The sequence below is a fragment of the Myotis myotis genome, unplaced genomic scaffold (assembly GCF_014108235.1).
Source record: "Myotis myotis isolate mMyoMyo1 unplaced genomic scaffold, mMyoMyo1.p scaffold_m19_p_63, whole genome shotgun sequence".
Taxonomy (NCBI): Eukaryota; Metazoa; Chordata; class Mammalia; order Chiroptera; family Vespertilionidae; genus Myotis; species Myotis myotis.
The window spans coordinates 142875-155059 of record NW_023416372.1 but is presented as its reverse complement, the minus strand read 5'-3'; the positions used below and the strand labels follow the sequence as shown (position 1 = coordinate 155059).

The 12185-nt window shown below is 42.4% G+C and overlaps 1 protein-coding gene and 1 pseudogene across 1 annotated transcript; one reads left to right on the top strand and one right to left on the bottom strand.

Moving 5' to 3' along the window:
• Positions 1–353: 353 nt before the first annotated feature.
• On the bottom strand, positions 354–555 carry LOC118659647 (annotated as a pseudogene).
• Positions 556–1459: 904 nt separating this feature from the next.
• CFAP97D2 (CFAP97 domain containing 2) lies at positions 1460–8323 on the top strand. The gene is made up of 3 exons (XM_036315902.1): positions 1460–1549; positions 7206–7286; positions 8201–8323. The coding sequence occupies exons 1-3, from the start codon at positions 1460–1462 to the stop codon at positions 8321–8323; spliced, it is 294 nt and encodes a 97-aa protein (XP_036171795.1).
• Positions 8324–12185: the final 3862 nt, after the last annotated feature.

Genomic DNA, 12185 nt, shown 5'->3' with positions numbered 1-12185 from the left:
GTCAATTACCATGTTTGTCTATCATTAGATAGGATTATTAAAAGATAAGAGATCCTGCAGCTGTGTGTGTCCCATGGGTTACAGTCTGAATTGTGTCCCCCCAAAATTCAAATGTTAAACTCCCAATCCCAGCACTTCAGAATGTAAACGTATTTAGAGATTCTGCTTCAATGAGGCAGTTAATTGCTAAGCCAATCTGACTGGGTCCTTAATAAGAACAGGGAGAGATATCGGGGACCCACAAGCACAGAGGGACAGCCATGTAAAGAGGCAACAAGAGGAGAGAAGCATTGAGAGAAACCAAACCTGCCAACACCTCCATCTGGGACTCCCCCCCCAGAGCTGTGAGAAAAACCACTCAGACTGCATCCTCTCCCAGTGGAAGAGAAGAGCGATCATCAATGGTTGGTGGCAGCTGCAAAAGCAACACCAAAAGCTGGCTTCACACTCAGGAGAGAACGTTGCGACTTGTCCTCATGGTTCTGGGTGCTCTACACATTCAGAGGGACTTCTCTAGTGACAAACTATAGAAATGATCCCTGAAAGTATAGAATTAACCTGGGGGTGGGGGCTTTTCCAAAGCGAACAAAACCCACACATACCATAGTGATGGTGACTTTTTCCAACTGTGCTATTTTACCCACACATATATTGGCCTGAGTTTTCTCAAAACCTTTTCACTCTCAAAGCTTGACAAAGTGTTTTGAATCCTCCAGCATTTTTGAAACAGTTCAAGCTGACACGTTAATTAGCATACAATTACTGAATGGCCAATCACACACCACTTATTTCCAGCCCCGCCTGGTTTACGTAAACGCTGACCTGACGACAACAAAGTGCACCGGCTGTGGGACAAGCCTCAGCTTAGACCGAGGCGTGGAAGCAGGGACCTTTCACAAGAAAAACATGAAAGTGGAAGATGAAATGACCACTCAAAGCAGAACTCAGACATTTGCAAAGCACGCCCCATTTTTAAACTTTGTCCTGTGATCAAAGCACCAGACATGTAAATGTTGTTTTCCAAATAAAGGGATTATTAGGTCATAAAAAAAAAAAGATAAGAGAGAGCGGAAATAAAGAAGGGTGGAAAGGAGAGAGGAAGGAGAAAACATGAGAAAGAAGGGAAAGAAAAGACAAGGGGAGAGAGGAGGAAGAAAGCAAGGAAAGAAGGACGGAAGGGAAGGAGAAAAGTTAGTTGGAGGAGAAATTCTTTGACCTATTATGGGAGAAGCAAGGGATGGTCATCAAAATGGCATCACTAAGCCAGTCAAGATCTCTTGAGAAAATATTCATTTGAGGGAAGAATATTCAATGTTCTGTTAAGCACGCTTCCCTTTCTCCTTAGCTCAGATGCCTTGGCAACTGTCATGTGATCCAGCAAACACAGCCCTCTCCAGGGCAGCACCTTGGCCTGAACCAGTCTCTCTCTGCAGGGAGCAGGTTGGTGTTGCTGTTTGCGATGCGCAGGGCACCCAGGCTGACACTTCCCTGCAGAAGTGAGTACCTGCAGAGCACATGGGAGAAAGCCTACCAGGATCACAGGAAAAAGGTAGGAACGGTGGGTGCCAGGCCCTGGTGGCTCAAGGTGAGGCCTCCAAAACAGTAACCATGAAATGCCAGGGCTTTCCCTGAAAACCAAAAGCTAATTTTCTTTTCAGAGATGGAATGATTGAAATGACATTTCCTTAAAAACTCGGTCACATATGTTGCCATACAATAAAAATTCCATTAAATAGATCATGGTTTTCATGTGTCATGTTTTAGGATCATTTCCTTTTCAATTAAAGCATATGTTTATAAAGTACTTAGTTTTTCATAAATCACTCAAAAGTATCTTAAGACAGAAAGATCTGAGGGACCCTTTTCCCTATCAAAACGGCATACTCCCTCATGGCCAGTGTGCCTCAGTTGGTTGGAGCATGATCTCATATACTGAAAGGTTGCAGGTTTGATTCCTGGTCAGGGCACATATCTAGGTTGTGGGAGCATACAGGAGGCAATTGATCAATGTTCTCTCTCACATCAATGTCTCTCTCTCGCTCGCTCTCTCTCTCTCTCTATCCCTCTCTCTCTAAAATCAATAAGCATATTCTTGGGTGAGGGCTAAAAAAAAAAATCAGTATTCTTCAGTGGGGACAAAAAGCCATTTTTTATCTCCATTAGAAGATTCATTATTATTTCCATTTGATTTGATGCAAATGTGGACATCTTTTGAGAAGGTCACCAGGAGGTTTCCAAATGGCCTGCCGGGGTCTTCTGCCTATGAGACTTCAGGGGAGCCATCCGACTGCTCAGTGCTGGGTTGGTCATGTCTCCACAGCAGTGTTCATGCAGGTTGAGAAATGCTCTGAGGGGATGTTCTGGTACAGACTGTTCTCTGGGATTGTCTGTAGCGATCCCCCCAGGCAGTAGAGCCAAGGTTTCTGCAGGATAACGAGACCCAGGCAAGCCTTTCTACTCCTTCAGGGTTGTGCCCAGCTGGGTTGTGGTGTGACATGGTGGCCTCAGGGAGGCTTAGGTGGCACTTACTACAAGGCTGGCCCGGTGCCCACATGCACAACTGGGCCCTGAACCCATTGTGCTCCTTGAGAGTCCCACTGAGCACTCTTCGCCCAGCTGTTCCAGGGCTCACCCTCACTTCCTAGACCTCTGGCCTTCCTGGAAGTCTTGTCTGTGCCTAAGAAGCACATCTCCACACGGCTCTGTAGTCTCTTGTTCTGCTGTCTCGTGTTGCTTCATGACTGATGTAACAGATTTATTATTTTGTTTGTTTCCCCCAGCCTGTGAGGGGGTGGCTGTGTCCTGTCACCAAGATATTCTCAGCACCTAGAGCACACAGTACCCGCTTAGTACATCGTTGTTGCCAGGGAAAGACTGAAAAAGGTATTCATGACTGGCCACTGTGGCTCAGTGGTTGAGTGTCGACCTATGAACCAGGAAGTCACAGTTCGATTCCGGTCAAGGGCACATGCCAGTCGATGATTCTCTCTCATCATCGATGTTCCTATCTCTCTCCCTCTCCTTTCCTCTCTGAAATCAATAAAAATATATTTTTTAAAAAAGAAAAGGGTATGCATGACAGTAACAAGTATAAACCAATTAGCATCACCTTTTTGAATAATAGACAAGACTGTAAACACCATGGGTGTTGTGTTGTTCATTTTTGTATCCCAGGGACTAGAATCGTCCCTGATAAGAGATGGTTGATAAACACCCCCAGTAAACATGAGTAACCTGTGCCTAAGAAACTGTAAGGTGAGGAAGATTCAAAAGAGTCAGTGTGGAAAGTGGAGAGCTGATTGAATGGAGAGTGTGTTGACAGTTGGCATGGGCCCCAGGTGTGGGTGGGGAGCATAAACTCACATAACACTGACTCATGCAGTTCTACGATGTCCCAGAAACACATGGTTGCTGGGGCTAACAATGGAGTGCTGGCACACCCCAATACAGCTCGTGGTCAGCAGCAGGGCATGGGGCCAAGGAGCCAGTGATCCTGGCATGAGGAGTTAAAGGGAGGGCCACAGATCTTACCTGGAAGGGGATGAAATAAAGAGGGGGAGTCAGTCAAGGTGAGATGCTGGGAGCCACATAAGGTCAAGGAGTCACTCTTGAGCACAGTCAACTAAGAAAGCTGAAAAGAAAGGGACTGTGGGTGAAGAATGGACAACTGAAGCACAGCTTCCCAAAGGGGTGGTTCCTGTGAGGACGATGCCTGAGACCTGGCGCAGCTGTCCCCATGGTGTAGAACTCATTTAGGGGAAGACAAAACTGTGGTCCAGATGCTAAAGGCCCCAGTGAATGAGAGGAAACAGGCTTGCAGCAGAACGTGGGTGAGGAGGAATGAGGGCTGTGGGTGTGGGAGACACCCTGCTCTACCTGGAGGCAGCAGGGAAGAAACAGCAAGACCCTTTTACACTCCATGGCATTAAAGCTTGGCTAGACCAGCCAGAGTGGCTCAATTGGTTGAGCGTTGTCCTGTGCACCAAAAGGTTGCTGGTTCAATTCCCTGTCAGGGCACATACCTGGGTTGTGGGTTTAATACCCAGCTGGGGAGCATATGGAAGGCAACTGATCAATGTTTCTTTCTCACATCAGTATTTTTTCCTTCTCTTCTCCCCTCCCTCCTTCCCTCTGTCAAAGCATGTCCTCAGGTGAGGGTTTAAAAAAACAACAACTTGACTTAGAACAAATTCTTCTATATTAAGAATAGGGGAAGTCAGTTCTTTAAAGTAATTTTGTTTCTTACTGCTTGGCTGAGAAATCTGGGAATAGAAGGGACTTTGATGCAATAGAGGGGAGAAAATAGACTTGAAGGAGAGAACCATGTCTCATCCTGGCATCTCAACAGAGCCTTCTACCTTACACTTGATTACACATTTATGTTAAAATAAAATTAAAGTAACCTTAATAAAATACAAATTGCTATTTCTCTAACATAATAATTTACAATATAAATATCTCATCCCTAAGCCAGTATCTTAATAAACAGGGAAACACTAAAAGTGTTCCCTATAAAGTAGGAAATAAGACAAGTATGCCTACTATCTCTTATATGTTTTTTAAAATTGTGTTGGAGGTATTAGCCAATACAAGTAGACAAGACAAATCCATTAGGCAAGAAAATAGGTATTGGGGTTGTTTTCTATGTGTGGATGAAATGATTAAATAACTGATGGATCTAAAAGAATCAATGAAAAAATAAATATAGTTGGGGAAAGTAATTACAAATTATATCACAGACAAAGGGTTAATATCCTTATGTATAGCACGGCTGGTGTGGCTCAATGGATTTTCAGTCATTGACCCATTAACCTTGAAGTCACTGGTTTGATTCTGGGTCAGGGCACATGCCTGGGTTGCAGGCTCAATCTCTAGTAGGGGGTGTGCAGGAAGCTGCCGATTGATGATTCTCTCTCATCATTGATGTTTCTATCTCTCTCTCTCCCTCTCTTTTCCTCCCTGAAATCAATAAAACTATATTTTTAAAAACATATTAAAATATCCTTATGTATAAAGGATTTATAAAAAGAAAAAGAAAAATGCAAACAACCCCATATGAAAATGGACAAGTGATATGAACAAAAGTTCACAGAAAAAGAACTGCAAATAGCTCTTAACCTATAAAAAGATTATCAACTTCACTTGTAATAGAGAAATGCAAATTAAACTTGCACTCTAATGCCATTTCTTAACTATTAGATTGGCATAAGTTCCCAAACTTGTTGGTAGCGCTCTGGTGGGCAAAAGGGCATAGCCCTGTGTGTGTGTAGCCGGGGAGAGGTTAGGGGGTGATTTAGCAATGTCTAATGAAATTATACACCCATTTTTCCTTTACCCAGCAGTCCATTTCTTAGTATCCACTCCGGAGGTACACTGGCAAAGATACATGAAGAAATTGCAAAAGATTCTAATTGCAGCATTATTTGTAATAGCAAAATTGGAACTAACCAAACTGCCCATCAAAAGTGAGCTGGGTGAATAAATTAGGATGCTTTCACACAGTGAAGTATTATACAGGTATAAAAACGGATGAAAAACAGCTGTATATAGTACTATAAAGTTATCTCTAGAATGTATTTTGAAAAAAACAATGGATGAAAATGTGTAAAATGTGCTCTTTATATCTAAAAATAGGGAGTGAAGAGGGGAGGCAGAGGAGAGTGGGTGGGAAGAAATCAACCAATGAACTTGTACTCATATATGCATAACCCATGGGCACAGATAATGGAGTGGTGGGGATCTGGAGGGGGGACAGGAGCCAGCTGGGAGAGGTTAATAGGGGGGAAGAAGGACCTATGTAATAATTTTAACAATAAAGATTAAAATAATAATTATAAATAAAAATTAAAAAAAGGGTATGAAAATGTGATATATATACTAGAGGCCTGGTGCACAAAATTCGTGCATTTGGGGGGGTGGTGCCCTTAGCCAGGCCTGCACTCACTTGCAGTCCAGAAGTCCTTGGGGGATGTCCAACTGACAGCTTAGGCAGTTAGATATCCTTAGCGCTGCCGTGGAGGTGAGAGAGGCTCCCGCCACCACCCCTGCACTCACCAGCCATGAGCCCGGCTTCTGACTGAGAGGCATTCCCCCTGTGGGAGCTCACTGACCACCAGGGGGCAGCTCCTGCATTGAGTGTCTGCCCCTTGGTGGTCAGTGCGTGTCATAGTGACCCATCATTCTGTGGTTCAGTCGATTTGCATATTAGCCTTTTATTATATAGGATGTATATATATTATGTATCTTCATATTTTCAGAAATGAAAGGAATCACTATAAAGTTAGAAGATTTGTCAATAGGGAATAGGGTGAAGATGGTAGGGCTCAGACCACTTAGTAAAAGAAGCTGTTTGACAGATTTGACTTTGGAGCCATGTAAACATGTTACATGTTATAAAACAAAATGAAATGTTAAAAGCATTCCAGAACGAGTGTGTGATTCAAACCCTCTCACCATCCAGCCCTTTCACCATCCCTTGGCTCTCCACACATGGGCTCTGTTCCATCTCTGGGGGTTTGATTCCCAGAGTGCATGGTGCTTACATTATCATTTCAGCAGACTCAGCTGTGGAGCTTCCCAATGCTGTCCCTCTCAGATTATCGGCTAATAGGTCCCAGTGGTTAGTGATATCTATAAGCAAGTATCTGTATAGAATCTGGGGGGATTCCTTTTTATTGCAAATGCCAAATAGCCCTCATGTGTTTAGTCCATCACATTTTAAAACATACATTTCTTCGCTTGCTTATACATTTTCTGATAGGAAACTCTGCAGGGGTCATTTTGCAGTTAATCAATGTTGAAGGCGCTCATCCTAAAAATATTGCTGGAGGCTCAGAGATTAGGGTGAGGTGAGTACAGGGACATAATTCACTGTCTTAAAGGACTTGGCAACAGAGTGCAAAACAGAAATGTCAGCAGATGGTTGTGGTTAATGAAACCTCACTCTGTACCCATTTAATTCTCTACTTGAAAATGACACAATAGGCTCATTTTTGAGGGCTGCCTGATTCCTCCAGGGGATATTTGGATTCTGAATCAAGTCCTGAGCCTCATTCAGAACTTTCTACCACAGCCAACTTAGAAGCTTTGGTGCCAGGAATACTGATCTATACATGTCCCCAGTGCCAGCAACCCAGAAGCTGCGCAGTCTAAGCTGACATTAATTATCTACTACAAGTGTGCCTGAGGCCCGCTCTGTGCCGCAGGTCCGGGAGGCCCAGCCCCTCGTGGACACCCGTGCCCCGCTGTTTCTCAGCCACTTCCACCTGAACCTCAAGAAGCTGAAGGTATCTTTCCATTTTACTTCTTAGCTACCATCATAGCTAACTAGAAAATGTCAGCTTCAAAACCCAGGAAAATAGAAAAGGCAGGCTCAGTGAGGAATAAACAAGTCACTATCAAAGATAAAATGCTGTCTAGGCAACCAATTAACCTTGTCACGCTCCAAATGGAACTGGCGGGAATTGCACCAGGAATCTTTCTCTAGTCTTCATGTTGATCCATCATGCTTTGAGGAAAAGGGGGAGGGGGAGGAGAGGAAATTCACAGTGGTGATTTAGTTATTCAGTAATTAAGTAATTAGCATCATTTCTTTATACCAGGCCATTTCATGGCCACCTCAGAATATATATTTCTTGATGCTTAAGCCATCAAGTGAAACTAAGAATCACACAGGTTATGCTGATAATAATGCCCCCAAAAGCAAACCACTATGTGCTTTTTATGTTCCTGTTAAGTAATACTATCCTAAATTAGCAGAACAAAAACTATGTAACCACTTTCTAGCAAATCAACAGATCAATCAATGTAAAAACCTAAAACAAGAGGGCTGTTGTTTTCCCTGGGCTTAAATCTTTTCTTCTGAGCAGTATAAGATATCTTTCTTAAAATATAAAGTGATTTCCTCAGTAGCATCACTGACACAGGTCAGAGTTTTAGAGGATGACATACTTTCACAAAGAATCATATCATCCTTTCTGTGACTTTCACCCTGAGCATATGAGATTTGGCTCCATCCTAATGGTTTCCAATTCAGAGACCAAGGAGCCTGCACACATCACACTCATGCTGGAGCTTGGGGGCAATGGGAAACCCACAGGGTGCTCAAGTCTAAGGGGTTGAGGGATCCTCTGGATAACTCTGTGCACAGTAATAGCACAGATGCAGCTGGTGCTTGTAGAGCTCCTGTGTCTGCCCACAGCTGGAGGAGGAGAGGCTCTCCATCATCGACAGGGACAACCGCCTGCTGCTGGAGAAGGTGGCCTGCATCATGAGGACCAGGGGACAGACTGACAGCAGAGATGACTACACACACAGGAGGTAACTGGGGCCCAGAACCACCCGGAAGAGTTGCCCATGAGACAGAGTGAGGCATTTCCGTCCTCCCTTAACCACATGCCAGAGAATGAATGGCCTTTTTCTCTGTGGTCCATGTTTTACCTGAGACGTGACTTCACTCAGGAAGGTTTGGGGCAAGTGGAGTCGGCCTGGGTGTCAGGAACATCCTGTGCCTCCTAGTTGCACCCCACTATCCAGTTGCTGTCATTAAAATCTGGAGCTATGGGTCAACCTCCATTTTCCTTGGACAGTTTACATTAGATCTAGCATCACTTTCCACTTTAAAGACAGATATTTAATCTGAGTGTAAAATCACTGTTCAGTATTGATTACCTTAAAGCTGTGATGAAGGGGCCTAGTCTAACAGTTAATCCCCGGTATCACTCAGAGAGAAGCTTACCATTGTCCCCACTTCAGCTCCAGTGCTCTGAGATTTTACCCAGGGAGAGAAGCAGACCGGAGCACAGAGAGCTCCTGATCTCACCCCAAAAGGAAATAACATCATTTGCAGCCTAGTGTGGAGAAGTCCAAGCCTTATTGGACATGAAATAAAAGGCATCCCAACTGGGAAGAAAGAAATAAAGCTGTCTCTATTCACAGATGATATGATCTTGCATATAGAAAATCCTAAGGAAACCACTAAAAAAATAAGCTATTAGACCCAATACACAAGTTCAACACGGTAGCAGGATACAAGATCAACATATAAAAGTCTCTTGTATTTTCATATACTTGCAATGAACAATCTGAAAATGAAATTAATATAATTCTACTCACAAAAGTATCAAACAGAATAAAATACTTGTGAATAAATTTAACAAAGGAAGCGCAAAATTATATTCTGAAAAACTACAAAATATCATTGAAATAAAGTAAAGAAGATCTAAATAAATGGGAAAAAATCTCATGTTCATGGTTCAGAAGACTCAATATTGTTAAGATAGCAATATTCTCCAAACTGGCCTACAGATTCAGTGCAATTCCTATCAGAATCCCAGCTTACTTCTTTGCAGAAATTGACAAGCTGGTTCTAATCAGATGGAATTGTAAGGGACACCAAATAATCAAAATACTCCTGAGAAAGAAGAATAAAGTAGGATTTCAAACTGACTACTAAGCAATGGTAATCAAAACAATGTAGTACTTGCATAAGTGCAGACATTTAGAATATATTTAATAGAACGGTATAGTATTAAGAGTCCAGAAATTAGCCTATGTGTCTGTTGTCAATTTATTTTCAACAAAGGTGCCATGACCCCTCAATGGAGAAAAAATAGTACTATCAATAAATGAAGCTGAGACAACTCGTTATTCATATGTAAAAGAATAAAGTTGGATTCTTACCTCATCCCATATATGGATCAAAGCCTAAATGTAAGAGCTGAAACTGTTCAACTCTTAGAAGAAAACATAGAGGTGAATCTTCCTGACCTTATATTGGGCAATGATATTAGGTCTGACACCAAAAGCATGAACAACAAAGGAGAAAATAGATAAGCTTAATCAAAATTAAAAACGTTTGTGCTTTGCCCTAGTCCATTTGGCTCAGTGGACAGAGCATCAGCCTGCAGACTGAAGGGCCCCTGGTTCGATTCCAGTCAAGAGCATGTGCCTGGCTTATGGCTCGATCCCCAGTAGGGGTTGTGCAGGAGGTAGCTGATCAATTATTCTCTCTCATCATTGATATTTCTATCTCTCTCTCCTTCTCCCTTCCTCTCTGAAATCAATAAAGATATATTTAAAAATATAAAAATAAGAAAAATGTTTGTGCTTCAAAGAACATTATTAAAACAGTGAAAAGACACCCCACAAAATGAGAGTAAATATTTGCAAATCATATACATATATGATAAGGGAATTGTACCTAGAATATATGAAGAACTCTTACAGACTAATGATAAAAAGACAACCAAATTTTAAAAATGGGTAAAGGACCTGAATAGATATTTCTTCAAGGAAGATATACAAAAGACCAAAAAACACATGAAAAAATGCTCAATGTCATTAGTCACCAGGGAAATGCAAGTCAAAACCACAATATGATACCACTTTACACCCATTAGGTTGGCTAGAATAAAAAAGGCAGATAATAGCAAGTGTTGGTTAGGATGTGGAGAAATTAGAACCCTCATTCACTGCTGGTGGGAATGTAAAATGGTGCAGTCACTTTGGAAAGAAGTCTAGCTGTTCTTCTAATAATTGAACATAGAGTTGCCATATGATTCAATAATTCCACTCCCAGTTACATACACAAGAGAAATGAAACATGTCCACAAGTAAAACTTGTCCATAAATGTTTACAACAGCATTATTCATAATAGCCAAAAAGTGGAAACAACCCAAATGCCCGTCAACCGAAGAATAAACTATAAAGATGTAATTTTGTGACATCAATAACCAAAAAGATGAAGACAGTTATAACGGAACAGTTTTTGTATATCGCTGAAGTTAAGCTGGTATAAATTCAATTAAGAGTGTTATAACTTTAGGATGTTAAGCACAAAATCCCCATGATTAAGGACAAATCAAACAGCTATTGAATATACACCAAAGGAAATGAGAAAGGAATTTAAATGTTTCACTGCAAAAAGAAAAAAATCCAACACAAAAGAAGACAGTAATATGGGAAATGAGGAACAAAAAACTGTACAGCATATGGAAAACAAATAGAAAGATGGCAAAAGTTCCTCCTTATCAGTAAACGCCAGTGCCTCTCCTGTACCCCTTCCTTCATTTCAACACGCTCTGATGCTGCAGATTTCTTCACACATCCACGTCTTTAGCCCTGTTGTCACCCTGAGCATCAGCTGAACAGGTGACTTCACAAATCGTGACCTAAAAGGCATATGTGACTGTGGTTTGAAGCCATTCGATGACTCTACATTGCCTTCAACATAGGTCAGAACTCCTTGAGCTGCACACGAGCCTCTGTCAGCTTCCCACTGCCCTCTTGCCAGGTGTGCCATGCCACCTGGGATGGCCTTGCTCTCCTTGCTTGCCGGGTGACTCCCACTTTTCTTCCAAGCCTCTGTCCCAGCATTACTTCTGATTGCACCTCTTCCCACTACGGTCAGGAAGTCCTGAGCATTCCTCCCTCTGTGTCCCCACCTGCATCTGTAACATTGCATTACATTTTCTCCCCTACACCTAATCTCCCTTAATTGGGCCATGAGGTCCCTGAGTTCAGAGCTACTGGTATGTTAGTTCATCTCTGAAACCCAGCATCTCCCAATCTGGGCACCTGGAGAAGAATGGGCTATTAAGTGTTTGCCACCAAGAGCGTACACTCCCTCTCTGAGAGCCCCTCCTGCCCTGCTGGCGCTCAGGCTTCCCTCATGAATGCAGAATGAGAACTCTGTCCCTGGCTGTACCTCTCTCACTACTCCAAGACATATCTATGGTGTTTTTGTTGTTGTTGTTGTTGCTGTTTTTAGTCTAAACAGGGGGAAAAGAGAACAGAAACTTCGCAGAGTTCAAAGGAAAGCAATGTGCTGCAAAGAGAAAACAAAGTCAGTCTGGGAAGGATCACAGACTTGGAGCCATTGTATGGAGCTAAAAAATGGCAAGAAGACTGGGCAAGGACTGAGAAGTACCGGCACACCCTCGAGAAGTATCCTGGGACTGGGCAGACAGGCAAGGGAAAAGGTAACTGTGGTTTCTTTTTCATTTTAAATCCATAGCTATTTCAAATCTCCATTTATTTCCTCAGATTTATCAAACATACGGCCTCACTTATTCTTTGCTTGTTTAGGGCATTTTATTCTGTTGTCAACAAGCCTATGCCAAATGGTCATACCCTAATAATAGAAGACACGGAACAATGACTCAACTGATGAATTCCTCCACAC

Excerpts from the sequence above, each read along its gene's own strand:
- CFAP97D2 (XM_036315902.1), top strand. The coding sequence starts at position 1,460 with ATGCGCAGGGCACCCAGGCTGACACTTCCCTGCAGAAGTGAGTACCTG. Across the intron at positions 1,550-7,205 it reads ACCAGGATCACAGGAAAAAG|GTCCGGGAGGCCCAGCCCCT; the intron begins GTAGGAACGGTG and ends TCTGTGCCGCAG. Across the intron at positions 7,287-8,200 it reads TGAACCTCAAGAAGCTGAAG|CTGGAGGAGGAGAGGCTCTC; the intron begins GTATCTTTCCAT and ends GTCTGCCCACAG.